This window comes from Octopus bimaculoides, chromosome 3 (genome assembly GCF_001194135.2).
Source record: "Octopus bimaculoides isolate UCB-OBI-ISO-001 chromosome 3, ASM119413v2, whole genome shotgun sequence".
NCBI classification, from domain to species: Eukaryota; Metazoa; Mollusca; class Cephalopoda; order Octopoda; family Octopodidae; genus Octopus; species Octopus bimaculoides.
In genome coordinates, this window is record NC_068983.1 from 90,559,261 (window position 1) to 90,579,484 (window position 20,224).

At 34.0% G+C, this 20,224-nt stretch overlaps 1 protein-coding gene across 2 annotated transcripts in view; it reads left to right on the plus strand.

Annotated features, from left to right (window-relative positions):
• Window positions 1-20,224, plus strand: part of LOC106881172 (dynein assembly factor with WDR repeat domains 1) — a 148,272-nt gene that overhangs the window by 48,880 nt on the left and 79,168 nt on the right. For both annotated transcript variants that reach the window (XM_052966314.1, XM_052966313.1), the window contains exons 3-8: window positions 3,349-3,440; window positions 4,701-4,753; window positions 7,331-7,389; window positions 11,195-11,317; window positions 15,872-15,971; window positions 17,926-18,033. In XM_052966314.1, coding sequence (XP_052822274.1) covers window positions 3,349-3,440; window positions 4,701-4,753; window positions 7,331-7,389; window positions 11,195-11,317; window positions 15,872-15,971; window positions 17,926-18,033 — 535 coding nt within the window. The remainder of the gene's footprint in view (window positions 1-3,348; window positions 3,441-4,700; window positions 4,754-7,330; window positions 7,390-11,194; window positions 11,318-15,871; window positions 15,972-17,925; window positions 18,034-20,224) is intronic.

Sequence of the window (20,224 nt, forward strand, 5' to 3'; positions counted from 1 at the left end):
TATATATATATATATATACTTAAGACTTTGTTGTGAGATCTGAACAGAACCACTTCTGACACAGAGAATCGGGAGGCCTTTTGGTCATTCTATTTTCCTTGCTGGAAGGGTTCCTAACCCAAGAGGGGTTAGATGATGGCGGTGGTGGTTTCAAAGGGATGGCATGTGTAACCTGATCACCTCTGCCGATCAAACTCTCAACCCATGCGCTCCAGTTGCAACACTGATTCTGCCCAAATTTGACGTCATGTTACTTAGTTTGGTTTGAAATAAAGAACTTGATTAGCTTAATAATCGCAACTTAATCCCGGGCAAAGCCGGGCTATACTGCTAGTATATATATATATATTTATATGAGCAACACACATACACACATGCACGTATGTATACCAATTGCATACATATTTTTTGTACGTATACATGTTCGTATGTATGTGTGTGTGTGTTGCCCGTATATCAACAAAACACACACACCTTGCCTTACATATATATACGGATAAATGATTTGAAAGAAATATATTTTGGAAATGGCGATTTACGGTACAATACCTAGAAACGTGAAAATCAGACCACATGGGTTTGTTTACATCAGTTCGGCAGAGATAGAGAGAGAGCGCTCTCCCTCTCTTACACACATTTATCTCTCTTTCTTTCTTTCTCTCTCTCCCTGTCTCACATACACAACAACATTACACACACACACACACATGCTGCTCTCTCACATTAACAAAAGAACTTCACATACACACCACACTTTCTGTCTCGCATACTCACTATAAAAAGATAGCATCTATTTCTTTTTGGCAACGTGTTTTGTGTGTAATGTTACTGTGTGTGTGAGAGAAGGAGAGAGAGAAAGAAAGAAAGAGAGAGAGATAACTGGCATGTGTGTAAGGGAGGGAGAGAGAGAGAGAGAGAAGGTATTTTTTTCTTACCACACAACTGTTAAGAAATAGCCGCCCTCTCCTACTTTTTTTTTGTCAGACGGTGGCCAAGAAAATGTATCTCTCCTTCACCCTCCCTCTCACAAACATACAATTTCTCTCTCTCTCTCTCTCTCTCTCTCTCGCCTTCACGCGCGTACGCACAGATTTGACTTCGCCATGTCAACAAATTTCAAAATTGGTAAAAGTTTATCGATTTTTACAGCTATACGCGGGTACCTCTGAGAGAGAAAGTTCACTAAAATTCACATAGGGTCATTCTGAATCTGCTCCTAAAATTGGAGCAACATGCGTGCTAATTTGTGGACGTGCATAACCCACATTCACGTACACACACATACAAACATCGTCTGTTTTATAGATATAGATAACAATTATCTTGATCTATCCCCATCCATTTTTATATTAAAAAAAACCCCAAAAATCTTCATCTTTGTAACAGAAAATTAAAAAAATTTATATAAAATATTGGAAAGAAAGCAAGCCTGTAATGTAATAAGTGAAAGAAAGCAAACCTACGATAACCAGTGGAGCTTATGAGGTCACTTGAAACCAAACAGCTGGAAAGCATAAAGATGATAGATACTTACAAAAAGTTGGCTAGGGCTGTAAAACGATGGCATAGCAATCAAAACAATACCTTGTGAATTTATTTACTTATTTTTTATTTTAACCCATCAACACACTTCTACTACTCATAAAGCCATCTTCAGTTTTATTTTATATTTTTATTGTACTACCACTATCACTTAGAGTTGATTTTGTTGTTATTTTTATTACTGTGAATACCATGAAGGTTGCCTTTATTCTGTTGTTGTTAATGTTGGTGGTACTATTATTGTGATATTATTTGTCTATTTGTTCATGTGTCACTACAACAATATGTGTTGCCTGGAATCTAATAAACTGATTTGTGGATAGTAGTGAACATCATATATCTGAGGAAATTCAGAAAATCCCACAGCGTTTGATTGCATTCCATTCAATTATACAGTAATTCTAAAGAATAATCTAACAAATTATATGAATGCAATTATATTCAGCAACTTAAAACTGGTGTCTGGTGCAGAAACAAATGTTGTCATTTGCTATTAAAGCCAAGTATATTCTATCCTCATGTTATATTATTCTTATATACATGTGTGTGTGTGTGTGTGTTCATAATATACAGAAAATAGGTATGATATTTACAGAACATACACATGTTCCAGCAAAATGTTATATTCTACATAGCAATTATAGAAACATTATACAATCTTGCACTGTACCACATCAAAGTTCTGCAATAAATACAATGACAGATGCTGAAAGCTCCAAATATATACAATTTTCTTGTTACACAAATATATACAATTTTCTCATTACACAAATATATACAATTTTCTCGTTACACAAATATATACAATTTTCTTGTTACACAAATATATACAATTTTCTCATTACACAAATATATACAATTTTCTCGTCACATGCCATAGCAGGAGACAGAAAACTTACCATGGATATAAGAGGCCACACATCTTTCAAACTGAAGTAAGTGTGACTAGAAATACATACATATACTCAGACCTGTTCCCCATTTTTTAGGAGCGGGTAGCCACAATAAGACACACACCAGGCATTCCATTCATTTCCCAGCTCAAAGAGGAGAACCCCGTCCTATGCTCTGGTCAAGGCCTAGAATGCAACACCCAATATCAGCAGTGGGGCCCAACAGCATATGCTGGTTTACCCCTGCTGCATCATGGTGCAATAAAAGGTAATAACTACACAATATGAAGAACACCGACCATACCAATACCAGATGGTCGTTAACCACTCAGGTTATAAATTCTGCACTATGGCCGGTATCTGACAGACGTTACAGTCTGTCAGATACCGGCCATGATGAAATACCAAAAACGTATTGAAAATACGTATTCGCCTTTATATATTTAATCCTTTATATTGAACACTCAATATTTCATATATTCAATAAGACATATTCCATATATTCAATAAGACATTTAATACTTCATTTCATTGTACCATCCATTTTTATATTATATATTATATATTCCATATTCTATATCCCACATTAATTTTACAAGAATATAAATAAAACATAAAAAACAGAGTTGGAACTCTTTCAATAAAATAATATATTCCTCTATACACGATCATACAAAACCCCCTTTTTTTGTATTTATTTTTACTCACACACACACACACACACACACACACACACACACACATATATATATCGTCCTAATCATCATTGAATGGTTCATTTTCCATGCTGGTATAGGTTGGACACACACATGTATATGTGTGTGTGTATGGATACAGATATAGATATAAAACATTGTACATTATTGTATATTATTATATATTGTTATATCAGATGTAATGATATCCATTGCAGTACCAATATTGATGCTCTTGTAGATGAGATCACCTTAAAAGAACCATTAGTTACTGCAGCAAAATCAGGCCAATTGAAAACACTTGTTTCTCATATCCTTTTGATAATTTCTATCATAAATTTACATTATTTCTGAATAGCAGTCAGGTCATAAATATCCCTATACTCGCTAGCCTTTATCCTATGAAGAAACAGGTTGATATAATAAGTTATGTCCAAATCTGGGTATGCTAAACCGATTTATCTGTCCAAGCTTTAGAAAAACAATGCTCTATTGCTCAGGTTGAGTTTCACTCTCACTTCATAGAGTCATTTAGACTATACATGAGGTTTATGAATGAAGGACAGTTTTTGTGGTTTTACATGCAATTTTAGTCAGTTTATTCTCTGATTACTTAGATCAGTCTAATGTAATCCAGTTTTCTTACAGTTATATTCTACCTACTTTCCATAGAATAAGAAAAATTTGTCACTCCAAACCACCATTAATTAATTTTACTGTACTACCTGTGTTTCCTCTGATCAGCCACACTGTTCACTGATATTTACAGTTACATAAACAGAGCCAAGTTAGGTGTCTCAGGTTTGAATGCATTACCAGTGCTGATGAGAAAATATGAGCTGCCAATATCTTGACTTTTCTTCTTTTAATGCTGTTGTCAGAGTTTGAAAGACAGCGTTCATAATCCATTTCCAGGTCTTACAAGTGTGAAGAAAGAAGTTATATTGACACTGGTTCAAATGATTTCAACAGTGTGTACTCTGAAAAGGATACCCAAAGGCTAGATGTTGGTATTAAAGCAGGTGACAGTATAAGTCTACCTCCCAACAACAAAGATTGCCCCTCTAATAGGCTTGCATACAGTCTCTGTCTGCCAACTTTCATTCACAGAGATTGAGTCAAACTGAGGCTATGGTAGAAGACACTTATCTACATTGTATGGTAATAAAGTGAGAGTGATTCTAAAACTACATTTTTGTGAGTGAACTTTTTAATCAGACAGCTACATTGTCCATTATGGTATCACATGGCTTTTGAAAATAGAAAATATTGGATTGATAGTTTAGTTATCATACACACACACACACACACACACATGCAATACTTTCTTGATTGGTTTATGCAGCATTTGGTAATTGAGATTAGATATAGAAATCAAATCTGGCAAATGATTTTGATAGTGGTTGAGGTGTGGTTAAAATAGACATTACAATCAAAACAATAAAAAAGATATCATATCATTGATCTATATATGTGTTGGAGAGTTTACTGATAATTTGAAAGACCTTTTGTATCATGTCTAAAATGATGGCCAATTGTCCTTTATTTAAAATTCTTTAACTTCAAGTAAGTTTACAGGAAAAACTGTCACTCTCTATAAACCATGAGTTTTACCTGTTCAAGGTAAGTATTACAATATTATTTTGCTTGATTTTTTTTCTTTCTGTCTTTTCCATGTGTTATACTTATGTCATCAAGAGAAGTTATAACTTGAATGGAGAAATATATATATATAGAAAGAAAGGGGATGGGGAAGACCTTTTCTGTTTGGTTTTCACTGTTCAATTCCTTTGATTTTGTTCCAATTGATTTCAAATTTGGTGTATTGATGTAGTTTTGTATGCTAATTATAGAAATGAAATTCATTTTGGCCTAACTTAATAAATAAAAAGTTAATAGTTTTTAAAGTTTACAAATTTTGGGTAATTTTAGCCGTAGTAACAAGCCAAGCTGTTTTGTAGTCTGCTTACCTGTCTGTTGTTGTCCTGTTTAACTACATGTAGTTTATGTTGTGTTTTCCTGCATTTACCCATCTGCTGCTATCTGAGAAACAAATGGATATTTTTGGTTGTATTTTCCTGCTTATATTCATCTGTTGCAGTCCTGATAGTCTGCTTGCCAACCGCCATCATGTATTTTTGAGGAACGAATGGTTAATTGTGCTTTCCTGGACATTTTTAACCTAAATAGAAGTATGACTGCAGTCAACTTGTGTAAAGAAAATATGTATTCTTTACACAAACTGAATTACAGCCTGCTTTTTTTGTAATTTAATGTTCAGTTTCAGTGTCTTATTTTTTTTTTGCAATTTTCTGCATTACATGCCTGTTCCAACATTTCACAAGACTTTACTCATTAAAACTTAAAATTTCCTTCATTGAATGTTTTGTCATCATTATGCCATCAGTCATCGTAATGTCATCACATACAAAATGCCAGCTTCCAAATCCTGTTTTCTGATTAGGTAAAAATAATCGCACTTTAAACCTCAGTAACATTTTTCAAAAATTTTTCTTGAAACAAGTGAATAACATCAGATTCAGCATGAAAAATTACATGAATATACCAAATTTGAAAATTTTCACTTAATTTTAAAATTTCAAATAGTGAAGCCAAACAGAAAAAATCCAGTAGCTGTGGATGTTACACTTTTATGTGTTCCAGACTAAAAACTGTAGCCATGCATGCTGGGGCAATGTTGTTATTCCTTTTTTTTTTTTTTTGTTATTAGGTTTAAATGCTTATTGGTATTATGAAATTAAACAGATACACATATGGGCAGAAGGTAAAATAGATATGATAGTTACTTAGATAGACCTACAGACAGGTGACCAGGCAGGCAGGTAGGTAGATCAGTAGGCAGGTAGATGAGCCTACTGATATATCATAAGTTATGCAAATAGAGATATAGTAACAGATACAAATAGCTAGATAGCTGAACCCAAATGAAATGAAAATATTCTCAACTGGTATATAACTTGGACCAAGCTTTGTTGGTGGTTGAACAGCAAACAGTGTAGTTTGATATATACATTTAAAAAAAAAATCCCTCATTTTATGCATGAACTTTAATGCAATTAATTATCTCTTGCACAATCAAAGCATTTGTTTATAAAACATGGACAATGATTGACAACATTAGCTAAAAAGAGAAAGAATGAAAAGGATTATTTTTCAAAAAATAAACATGTACTATGTGTAGAATGTTTCAGCCTCCACAATAATTGCATTGAAGCCACTTCAATAACAGGTACATAAGAAGGAATACTCTTCCTGATACCTCACATGAAGCTGACTCCAAATGACTCCAGCTTACATTTAATTTCAGAAGAGTTCAGTTCCTTGTAAGGCTATCCTACTCTCTGATACAAGGACAGTCATTTAATAAAATTGTAAATAATAAACATTTAATCAATATATTATGAATAAATTTTTACCTTTTTAATTCATCTTTCCTTAAACTATAAAGCACATCATATCTGTCCAATGTAAATAAGCAATACCTTATCAAAAGAATTTTAAAAAACTTCTTGCTTGTGTTTAATATACTAACATGTTTTCAAATGTACTGACTTATACTGTGGAATTTCCATGGGTCCTACCAGTTCCAGAAAATTTTTCTCTGAAGATAATTAAATGTACATGCTAATTCAATTAAAGAAGACAATTAAATCTACATGCCAATTCAGTTAAAGAAAACAGTCATACCTACATTTTAATTAAATTTAGTTGATCTATTATGACTATTATATCCTGCAATAACGACAATTTTTCCAGAGGAAGATACATCACTTATCCACTTAATATTATATAAGGTTGGAGCTTTCACTCTGTGAAGATGAGATTATGTCACAAACTCCCAGCATAATGAGTCTGTGACATAAATTCATTTTCTAGTTTTAGGTCTTTCACTTGCTCTATTAATAAATTCACTTATACAAGTTATGAATGTTGCATCTAGCATTCCCTGCATCTCTTGTAGTTAATTGAACTGATTACTCTATCATACTTGAGTTTGGGATTAATAAATAGTTATCCTGATGTATTTTTATGCATTAATACATTATAAACGAAATAGTCTTGTAATGAAAAGATATATAATGAAGGGTAAGTTGATAAGGACAGTTTATTAATTACAGAATGGTAACAGATAAGAAGAAAATAAACCATTATCTAACTTGCAGTAATTTCTACTTACAGGTACTTAGAGCCCACATATTACCACTGACTAATGTGGCTTTTAACAAGTCTGGTTCATGGTAAGCTATTTGTTGTTGTGCCTGATGTTTATAATACAATTTCTGGTGTAATGTTACTATTATTGTTGGTGGTGGTGGTCATGTTATGATAGTTATAGTAGTTGTGTTGGTGCTATAATTGCATGTTTTACTCTTATTTTATTGTTATTGAAAGGGCTCTTGTGAAAATCTCTTGAGCAAGTTACTTTTTGGCCTTGTGACTTTGATGTTTCTGTTGGAAAACATCAGGACAAGTATAGAGGAAGTTATGACCATGATGTTAGAAAGGAAGGCTTCTGAATTTTATGATGAAAATAATTATATCATTTGAAACTTAAACTTTGGAAAGCTATTAGTCACTTACTTTTCAGGTGAACATAAGGATCAGACTGTATTTTTGTTAGTAGAAAAAGGAACATACAAATGGTGTGAGAAATTATTCTTTCCTTGATGAAAAATGCACTACCTTTGACTTTAACTAGTTTTGACAATTTCAGGTTGAGAATGAAGAAGATTAGGAAGTAAATTACAACTAGGAGAAAAAGGTCCAGTTAAAAGATCCCTCTATTTGATGGAATCTCAGTACTGTGTCACACGTGTTTCCACAGGATGGAGAGAATGGAAAAAGAGATAATATAGTAGACAACTGGACATTCCTAAGAGACAACCTGTTGTAAGCTGTAGCTTTAACAGACTCTTATCCAAACAGTAAATGACATGGTGATGCTAAAGAATATGAGATAGAGCTATAATATCAAAGGGTAAGAAAACGTGAACAACTACCTATGTAAGAACAAAATCATGAAGCAAGACAGTTGATCTTGTCAGGAAAGAAAAGAATAGAATGTTGTGCATGGCATTAACAATATTGTGCATGCTGTGCATATTAATGTTGTGCACAGTATTAACAAACTGAATTTCAAGTCACTGTGTTCATATAACTAGCATGTTATTGGGAAAATTTGTTTGAAATGACACTAACAAGATGGTTCTTAGTAACAGTAAAATAAAGAGGTATGGTCATGTTACTACAAGAGATAGTTGAATGAAAAATATCAACTGGTTGACTCAACAGAGAGCCAACTTTTTAAGTTAGCTTAAGCAGGGTTGATATGCAAACATAAGAAAATGAAAGCAAGGAAGTTGTAGGTTCATCAGGGATAGTGATGTCAGTACTGTGATAGCTATTTAGTTAAATCAAATACTGCAAGTTTGTGGTCCTGTGTCAATTTAAAAAATAATTACTATTGTTGTTACTGGGGTTGATGATTTTATAGTTGTTACTACTGCAGTTTCTGAAAGTGGAATGACAGAAATAGCAGAGTACCAAATAAGATGTTTTGCAGTATTTATTCTTGCCATCTATGTTCAGGATTCAAATCAAGTCTGACCCAACTTTGATTTACATTCCTCTAAACCAGAATCAACAAAATCATTTCTGGTTATGTAGTGGACTTCATCCTTCTCCCATAAGTGTAAGACCCTGAATCAATGGATGAAATCATTATTACTGTTAATATTACAGTTATTTCTCATAGTTAAAGAGTAGAGACAATATTTAATACTACTCTTCTATATTCTGTTTTCAAGTCCTACTGGGTTGACATCTCCACCACCCCTGACAATAGCAGTTGTTGCTGTTTAACCACTGGTCAGTCTTGATTAAGTAAACCTATGGCCAAAAGCATTTCAACTGTGGCCATCATGAGTACAAGAAAACCATGACCACATATCCAGTGTGTCGTTTTCCAAGATGGATGTGATTTGAGTGAAATTTGGCTGCTATTTCTAGATTGAGTGACCATATAGAAGTTCCCTCAATAGCTCAAGGCAATACCAATTTTATACTAAGGTATATCCAATTCAATTACATCCCACTCTTGTAGCCTAGTTTATCAATTCAACAGCTGTTTTGTTGCTATTACTGCTGTTTTTTTTAGTAATATTGTGTTTAAAGAAGTGGATGGCATCAGGTGCTGAATGAATTGTTGTGTGGTTTTGAGGTGGTATTTGGTTATGTTCCTATATGTTCTGTATTCTTATTCCTGTTGACATTTACTTCACCTTTCATCCCTTCTGGGTTGGAAAAAAATATCAGTCAAGCACTGTCAGCTGATTCCATTGTAAATTTATGGTGTTTTATGAAATAATAAGTTGTTATTATATTTAGGTGAATTGGCTGAAGTGATAGAGTGATTGATAAAATTTTGTGCTGCTTTAGTAACATCCATTATATGTTATATGTTTAAATTTGATTAAAGGCATTTAACCTGATGAGGTTAACTACCTTTCATCTGTCCTCAATATTTTATGGTCTTGTGTCTATGTTACAAATCATATTATTTTTGCTAATACCTATGGATTTGGCAGCAACTGATCAGCTTTACTTTATGATATTCCTGATCTGAGAAAAAATAACTACCAATCAATTACTGAGTGAGTCAGTTAAATCAATTAAACCTCTTCCCTAATCTATGACATTATGTCCAAATTAGAAACCATTAAAAACTGGTGGATTGGCTGAATCAGTAACGTATAGGACAAAATGTTTTGTTATATTCTTTTATGCAGTGAGTTCAAATTCCACCAGGGTCACCTTTGATATTCATCCTTCTGGGATCTTCTGGGATCAATAAAAGAAGGTACCAGTCAAATACTGTTCTTGATATAAACAACCAGACTCTCCATTAATGAGGTTTTGTGCCTTTGTTAGAAATAATATTTACTATTGTTATTACAAAGCACACATATGAGGTCTGATCAATAAGTATTCAGACTGTTGCCATAGTAACGAATGCAGAGTGAAACCACTTGCTGGAAATTGACCTTGAACTCTGCTGTGCATGAGCACTAAGTTTTAACATTTTAGCTCACTTCCACTGTTTACAGTAGTGCTTGGAAGGAAGGTGTGTAGCATGTGATCGTCACATTGACCATGACAGAGAATGTTGTCATGACAATACTTGCTTAGAGTCTGATGCAAAGTTTAAGAAAGTGTATGGAGAGGAGTGTATGAGCCACACACAAGTGTATGAGTGGTTCAGACGTTTCCAAGATAGTACAAAAAATGTCAATATTGACAAACATTTTGGGAGACCTGCAACCAGCAGAACTGAGAAAAGGATCGCAGATGTGAGTGCAGCTGTGAGAGGAAATCATCGAATCACCATCTGTGAGTTATCAAAGGATGTGCAGATTAGTTACAGTTCAGTTCAGTCCATTATCACTGAAGATTTGGGTATGAGATGCCTATCTGCCATGTTTGTGCCAAAACTGCTTTCAGCTGACCAAAAAGACACTCGGGTTTCAGTTGTGCAAGATCTCCCTGATTGTGTGGAGAATGATGAAAACTTTTTGAAAACTTTGCGTAGGCCTCTGAGCAGGTATTGCCAAGCTCTTGTCAAAATTTGATGCAGATTCTCTTTTCAACTTTCTCTGTCATAATCAATGTGACGATCACATGCTACACACCTTCCTTCCAAGCACTGCTGTAAACAGCAGAAGTGAGTTAGAATGTGAAAACTTAGTGCCCATGAATCCAAGATCAATCTGTGCCAAGCGGCTTCACTCTGTGTGCTTTAACTTCGTTACTATGGCAACAGTCCGGATACTTATTGATCAGATCATGAATACCATGATGAACTCTTGCTGCTGTTACTTTTGCTTCTCTCACTGCTACTGCTTCTGCTGCTGTTGTTGTTTCCAGCATCGTCATTGTTGTTGTTATTGTTGTTGTCACTGCTACTGATGCTGTTGTTGATGTTGTTGTTGTAATATGAATAATATCAAACACAGTAACATGAGGAGATCTCATTGTCTATTACAGTTTCATCACAGGAAGTTATGATCGTACATGTAAGATATGGGATACAGCCTCTGGAGAGGAACTTCATACACTGTATGGTCACAACAACGTCGTCTATGCAATCTCTTTTAATAACCCTTTTGGGTATGCCATCCATCTTTCTTTTAGAATGGTTATATTTAGGCCCTAAGTAGTATACCACTTTCACTTTCTCAAATGGAGTACCAGTTTGTTTTGCAGCAGCACTGTGTTGCAGCCAGCTTTTTTTTGTTTTTTTAATCATGGAGTTTATTTTTTGATGAATTCAGTATTTTTTGTGTTGTTATTTAATATGTAAGAGTGTGATTATATCAAATTATTTAGACTTTTTGTTTTTGTCGTTTCTCATTTTTGTGAGATGGAAGGATGTGATTATATAAAGATTTGGGTTCATTTTCTAGCAGGTTAAGTGATTGATTAAAGACTTCACCACAAGGTAAAATAATAGAAATTATTCAATTAATTTTTTTTTTTACTTCAAATACAAAATTAAGTCATTTCTGTTTCTTTTTTTTTCTTCTTCGTTTTTTTTTTTAAATTAAAAAAAAATTTTTTTTTTTTAGAAAAAAAGATAAATAAGATAAATTTATTCACACAAAATAGCACTTTCTTTTCAGTTTCAGGACACTTACTTTTCGCTTTCACAAATGAATGATTTCAGATATATGAAATTAATATTGTTATGACAACTATAATCTTTAAAAAATAAAGGAAATTTTTGGCCAGTGTTTGACCACTGTAATTTATAGTAAATTAGAGTAATTTTATATCATGAAACAGCAGATCTATGAAATGAACAATGACAGAATATATTGTTCATGGATAGCAATCATAATCTTTTCAATGTTTGGTCTATTATTTATAATTGTGTAGAAACAAGGATAATTTTCCTAGAAGAATTTACCTATGTAGTCAGGTATCTTCAGTAATAATCTAACTAACAGTCTGAAAAGATAACTAATAGTCCTAGACAAACTGAAAGCCAAAGGTTGGGAATCACCTGCAAAAGTGATAGGTGATATATTGGTAATGGAGAGTCCTAAATCAAGTGAAAATTACTTTTCTTAAGATTGAAAATTGTATGTTATATATCATCTTCCCCTAAATTTATATTCTTTCTAACATAACAAAATTTTAAGCAAATACAATTACACCTTTCCATTTTTACAAAAACACAAAAATGAACAACAATAAAAATTTAAATAACATTATATAATCACACCATCCTATCTGAGACAAAGATGAAATCTTAAAATATATTATATTGCACAAAACTGTGTAAAGATCTTCTGCAACTGCCAAACAAACTGGTACCAGCTAAAGTTTGAGAAAGTAAAAAATTGCTTTCATTTATTTATCATTTTGTGTTTTTCTTCTTTAGTGTACATTGACTTTTAATATTATTCATACTAGAACTATACCACAACCAATGACAATTTCAGTAGAAAAGGCAGGTTGTACTGAAAGTAATGCAAGTGTAGGCATAACTTTTTCACTAACTAACATGAGTTGTTCATTTGACGAAGTAGAATAATTCTTTATGCAACTCTTCCCCCTGTCCTTTATTGCAGGCAAATAATAGGTTCCAATTGAAAGGTGTGTTCTGTCATTGAATTTTTGATGGAGGAAGGTGGAGGTCATCCAAAATCCATAGAAGGCTATAGGTTGCTTACAGAGAAGATACCATTGACAAGAGCAATATGCACAGATGGATAAAAAAAAGTTTTAAGAAGGGGAAACTATCAACTATGACCAGTAAGAGGATAAATTGATGTGGTCAGACAAGTTGCAATCCATGAGCTTACTCTACGACTGGACTATGATCACAATGGTCTACAGAAGATGGTGGACTACTCTGGGTATTGGAAAGTGTGTGCAGAGTGGGTACCTTGACAGTTGACATCCAATTTGAATTTAAAAAATGGTGGAAGTTTGTTCTGATCTGCTGGAAGTGTTTGAAGCAGTTTTTTTAATCTGGTGACAAGGGATGAAACATGACTGTATCTTTATGATCTGGAAGTGAAGGTTCAGCCCATAAAATGGCATCACACCTTTTCTCCAGGGCTTAAGAAGTTCAAAAGTCAGTGATCAGTACAGAAAGCCATGGTGACTTTTGGGATATGACAAGGGCATCATTCTCCCTGGTTTTCTACATGTCTGTATTGTGAACAGCTAGTGGTATGGTAAGCCACTCAGAGAGTTTAGAGAAGCCATTATGTGAAAGAGATTACACAAAAATCTGAAAACAATTCACATTCACCTTAACAATACCTGACCACATATCTTTGGCAATAAATCAGTCAGTTTGCAAATTAGGTGGCCAGTGTTTCCCCATCTACCATACAACCCCTATCTGACACCTGACTTTTACCTATTTGTTCAATAAAGGACAATCTTTGGAGATAAAAATTTGATGATGTAGAAGAGGTGAAAGTGATTGTAAAGAAGTGTGTACAACAGTGCACATCTGAGTGCTTTCAAAGAGGATTCATGAATGGTAGTCAATGATAGAGACTGTTGAGTAGTACCTTTGTATAGAGGAAGAGTTATACTACCAACATATGGAATTTGAATGACCTATGTCAGTTAATAAAGTTATGTCCAATTTTGCTTTACTTTCAGTATAATCCTCATATATTGAATATGAACTAAGAGAAGGGATGTAACCCAATAAGACAAAGCATTTAGGTTTATCTCACTACATTACATTCTTGTACATTTTATACAAATGTACACTAGTGTGTCCAAAGAGGAGGACCATAACATAGGGCTAGTCAAGAAGCCTCACAAATCCAGGACTATTCTGACCAAGGATAAGTGATCACTCACAGTTATTATTCTATGATATATAGCTGCATACTGAGAGAAACTCCTTTCACTCAAACCATACATGCTACTTTCACCCACTTTTCAATAAATTTATTGAAGGGAACATCAGTTTCACTATTCTTACCGTCTCTTCTAGTGAAATTTGAAAAAGTCAATGAGAGCTTAGTTGGAGAGGAAGATGCCTGTCTTCAGTCCTTTCAGTCATATCTATGAAATACTCTCTTTCACCATAGTCATCAGACAGAGAAAAAAATGTCTGTTCTTCCTGATCACAAGAAAGTGGTAGGGTGATCTTTACAATGGACTTGAACCGCAGCTATATCTGACCTACATGCAACAACAGCTGTTCAGCAAAACTCCTCAAGCCAGAATGAATGCATGTAGAATGGTTTCTTTACTCTATATGCACCTCGGACAGACCCAAATGACTGCACTTTCATGACTGTTGAATTTATTTCATTTCTACCCCTGGTAGAACAGCCAATCCAGAGATTTCTCGAAATTATTCATCAGTTCCTAGGTTACAGATCCTCCAGGAAAGACTAGCCAAGTGATTCTCATCAATGCCCAGAGTTTGAGAACATTGTCATTAACCCCTCCCCCTGCTAGTCTTCTATAGAAAGCTAATGTGTAGTATTTATTGTCCAATTGTCCAACTGGTAAAAAGCATCTGATGATATTCCAGATACCAGGCACCCAGTCTTGATCTTTGTTCCAAAATCACATTTCCATCAAAGTGATAGGCTATACAAAGCACAACCTCCCCTGCACACCATATAGGAATCTCTGCAGATGTTACAGCCTTAATGCATGCATGAATATAGCAGATGGACTACCTGATTGATGGAGTGTGACCTACAAAAAGTGATAGAGCAAATGTGTCCACTCTCTCAAATGAAGCTTTCCTTCTATTTTCCATATTAGTAATGAATGAAAAACCATTACAAGAACAAGTTACAAAGATGGTAGAGATTTTCATCATAAACTTATTGAGAAAAACAAGCATGGAAAAACAATAAAGATATGAAATGAAACTGCTGCCTAAAACCAATCAAAGAACCCCAAAGATTCAGGTTTAACCTTACTACCAAAAATAGTACCCTTTCCTAAATGTTCTCTAGCCTACAGGTGCATGCTAGAAGGCTTGTTCACCTTTCTTTGCAAGTTTGTGCTGTGACTTCCATTATAGCTTTGAAAAAATAACTGTTAAAATCGAACTGCACACTTCAGAACTTGTACTAAGAATAAGTACATGGTAAAATTACTACCTGCTTTTATAGCAAGTTGATGCAGGTAGTTTATCCTGCCCTCCTCCGACTTTTAGTTCATGCAATTGAAAAAACTGCATTATTTATGGGATGACCCAATACTTGGAGACAATGTAATACTGCTCTATTTACTTATAGCCACTCAGTTTTTCCACAACTTGGAGAAAAAAAAAACATGTAATTCTCTTCCAAACCTCTACCTCTTTCAGAAATGACAGTGTAAAGACATTATGAAACTTTAGCACACAGATAGACTACCTGATACTTGTAAGCTTGACATCATTTTCCAAGATAAAAATAATAATACCATATAAATTATCAATATAACAACACCTAGTGTATCTGTTGTTGTGAAGAAATGACATTATTTTTTCTAACATAGATGAGAGTCAAAGACACAAATTTGCAAAGTGATCTCTGATGGATTTTAACTACTACCACTATGTAGTAGTTCAAATAGAAATAATAATCAACATCATTACCATTGTCATTGTAATTGTTCATCATTCATTTGGCAACTAACAACTAAGTTTTGATAGTTTCCATACTTTTTTCTATTTAGAGACAAAATAGCAACTGGATCATTTGACAAGACATTTAGGTTATGGAATACAGAAACAGGAAATTGTTACCGCACCCACCGAGGTCACACAGCTGAAATTGTTAAGTTTTAATTTCATTTTTTTACTTTGAGTGTCTGTACATTTGTAAATGTGTATGTATAGAAATTTGAGAGATAGAACTTAGAAGGTAAACTGTAATTCAAAGGGCCAACCTTATCAGACATTGTGTTGGGCTGGCTCTGCCTAAGGATTATGTTAAGGATAGAAGCATTGGAGGAATACTCAGTCACAAAGGCTACAACTAGTAGATATTTTTGTTACTCAAAAAACTTGGAGAATGTGTATCGCTGTCTGTGTCATATACACTCTGATATATGATGATATGGAGAATGATAATGGCGTCAGAGGAAATAAAGAATTATTTATTTCCTCTCAAATACTTTCTATTATCAATTAGGAAGCTTCTAAATTGAACTAAAAAAATTCTTATTTTATTATTGTCTAAAACATACAGATAGTTGAGTTATTAGAACATCAGAATTATGTGCATTGTAGTATGCAGTTTGGTACCTAATTTCTCTAGGTTCAAATCTCAGTGATATTAAACTTACCTTTCATCTTTCCAAGCTTCAATGAAAAAGTACCAGTTGACTAAAAGTTAATCTTGCTTGTTTTGTGATGAAAAACTATGGAAACTGAAGAGTCATTAGTAATGATTTTTACATAGGGTGTAGTTGATTGAATCAACTCCCAGCACATTTCTTATATTTATTTAACAGAATGAAGAGCAAAATTGTTGAGACATGAAAGTAAACACTGCCAAATATTTAATCTATTGAGGCATAATTTTTATTGCTATACTGCCTTTAAGACACACTGCTACAATTAAAACTACAATCTACAATTAAGACTGATAAACAATCAAAATAGTGCTGGAGAAAAATCCATAAAAGATGAACTTAATAGTCAAAAAAATGAAGTGTTGTGTATATGTATATCTATATATGTGTGTATGTGTGTGTGCATGCATAGTCATGAGATAAATACAAAACTTTCTTATTATCAGTTGAATATATATTACTGTATGATATTGGTCTCAAATTTTGGCTCAAGGCCAGCAATTTCAGTGAAGGAATTAAGTTGATTACACCAACACCAGTGTTCAACTGGTACAGTTGGGCAAAATGCTTTGTGGCATTTCATGTCTTTATGTTTTAAGTTCAAGTTCCACCAGGGTTGACTCTGCCTTTCATCCTTTTGGAGTCAATAAAATAAATACCAGTTTAGCACTAGGGTTGGCATAATCAACTTACTCCCATCCCCAAAATTGTTGGCCTAGTGCCAAAATTTGAAACCATTATTATATCACTATTTTGTATTATTAAAGTAGACTAATATACATTATTGGATCAATGAAAACTGTGTGATAACCTGTTGAATAGACTTTATCCATGATTTGAGGGCAATCCTTGTCACACACAATGTTAATATGATTCTGTCTGTGCATTACATTAAGTGTACAAATTTTTATGGAACACTCGACCACTTACTTAATAATACAAAATTCAATGAATAAGTAGTTTATCAAACAACTGCAGTTCTTGTTCATTGAAATAGATGTGAGATCCCCTTTTATGGTATTACTTTCATTTTCTATGAATTCAAGTCCAGACACTTTGTTTTAAAAAGACATTTACACACTGATTCATTAAAAAATCATTATTTGTACCACGTTCCAGCAGGACCTGGATAAATTATTTGCTTATTTATTCTTAATACATCTAGGCAGGTTCAGACTCAAAAATATGCTGATTGCTGCAGTGTCTGTCCAGCTGATGAGACAACATATTGAAACACTAGTGTCCCAGAATCCTGTGTGCCAATGAGCCAAATGTGTTGAACATACCATCATTGTAAAATAAAGAAGTTATTCTCCTATGACATACACCACTGCAACCAACATATTTTGCATCTGAACCTGCCCAGACACATTAAGAATAAATATGTGAATAATCATACTGATTCGTGTTATATTTTTTAAAACTTTTGCCAGGTATGTTTGAGTTTTAACCCCCAAAGCACTATAGTTGCAACTGGCAGTATGGATACAGATGCAAAGCTGTGGGATGTACAAACTGGGAAAGAACTTTTTAATTTATCAGTAAGTTGACTGCTATTTAACATCATAATAACATGAATTTTATAATATTTTGCTCTCCCCTATTCGTGTATGTGTGTGTGTGTGTATGCATGTGTGCACATACAGACCAAATTTGTGGCTGATGTAAAGTCCCAACCAAACCTAGGGTGGCATGGTGGTAGAACAGTGCACTTGACTGGGCCATTGGAGCAAAGAAATAGACCTGGAAGGGTGGCAGTAGCAAGTAACTATATCAAGTACTTTGAAGGGAAAAAGCTACCATGGATCTACCATGGATTGCTTCATTTTTAAAAACAAACTATTTTGTTATATTTTTAATCGAGGAGTAAAAAAATTTTTTAGACAGTTGATATGTTTTAGTAATTCATTTTGATCACCTACTTTAGTCGATTTATATATACTTTTTCTTGACAGGCCCTTCTATATATTTTATATTTTTATATGTGCATATATATTTTTTACCTTCTGTGCTTATATATATGTATTTCTTTTTATGTGTTGAAGGCCACGGTATTATTTGTATATGAGGAAATGTATACAAGCATGGGGTTATATAAAGTCGTTGGCCCAAATTTGATGTTTGTTCTCTAATTAATGATTTATCTATAATATAAATTGAAGTTGGCCGAGCGTTGTATTCTTTCTCGTCTTGAGGTTCACGACCAAACGGCTGGGTGGATTTGTGTGAAAATGGCACACATGTGGAGACGGGTGCATAGATTGGAACGCACTTTCTATTTTTTCCTAGCCCCCATACTTACAGAGAAAATCAATTAAAACAACTTGCGTGCGTGCGTGCGTGTATGTGAGTGTGTGTCACTTAAGCCATTCATACATATATACATATAATCTCTCTCTCTCATATGCACACACATCATCAACATTACTCTCTCTGTCTCTTCACACACACTCACAAAAGCAATTTATATACACACCACACATTCTGTCTTGCACACCCCATCAAACACACACATGCGCACGCACGCACATCAATTCTTCCGTCTCATGCAACTTCAAGAGAACTTCACTGATACAACCGCACTCTCTCTGTCTCTTTCGCTTTCACACCGACTTCAGAAGATCCCCTTTTTTCCCCAACCATATATTAAAAAAAATATTTTCACTTGTTCTGGCATTGCTATTACAGACAAATTCACAATTCGACTTGAGAGATAAACACAAACCACCTCGTGCTGACTGCAAAACTCCCGCCAAATTATCCACAAAAGCACACACACACACACACACGTCTATCTCATATATCTTCTTTCAATTTCTGCTCTGATTAAACAAACGTCTAATACAATAGCTCTCAGCCACATTTTGTTTTCTAAAAAGGTACGTGTCTATTTTTTGTATAAGCGTATAACAATGACTTTTATCTTCACTTTTCTCAAATTGGATATGTCTGCTATTAAGTTGCAGAACTTTGGCAGTACAATTACAAATCATTTCTGCTTTACTTCTTACATACAATTTCCCCGTAAATTCTTACAGCTTCATTTTTTGGTGATGATTGAAATGTCAAACATTTTCTAACTGTTAAAGCAATTATTAACGTCACCTTCTTAATGCCTCTTATATTTTTTTCCTAGCCCCCATACTTACTGAGAAAATCGATTAAAACATTTTTTAATGCAAATCTCCTCTTTCTTCCGCCATTAAAACAACCAGTTGCCCACACAGCAACAAGGGGACTACAGGATGACAGTCAGCCAAAACTTTCGCTATGCTGTCTCTCTTCTTTCACCTCTTTGTGGAGTTAATTATCTTCATCTTTAGTTACAGTTTCTCATTCAAACTACATAATACGCAGAATTGTCGCATTAATACAGTAGGGTGATTTGGCTGCTATTTCTACCAGGTCTACCTACCATGTAGAGGTCTGAACTTAATTTTCATTCACAGATTTGCATTTCAAAAATTTAACATAATCTTTTCCATAAATCAACTATCGTAAACATTTTCTACCATGACCTCACATTTTCTATGTATGTGAGCGTACCTTAAAAGATGTGATTAGACAGAAGTCCAATAGAATAGTTCTCAGAAACAGACTACGTACAAATTCTTTCTTCACAACTCCTGAAGCTGTTTTCTGCGAAGATATTTTGGAAAGACTTCTGCACCCCCCCTCCTTTTCTCCCAAATTTGTTTATTAAAAAAATTTTTTTTTGTAAAAAATCCCTGT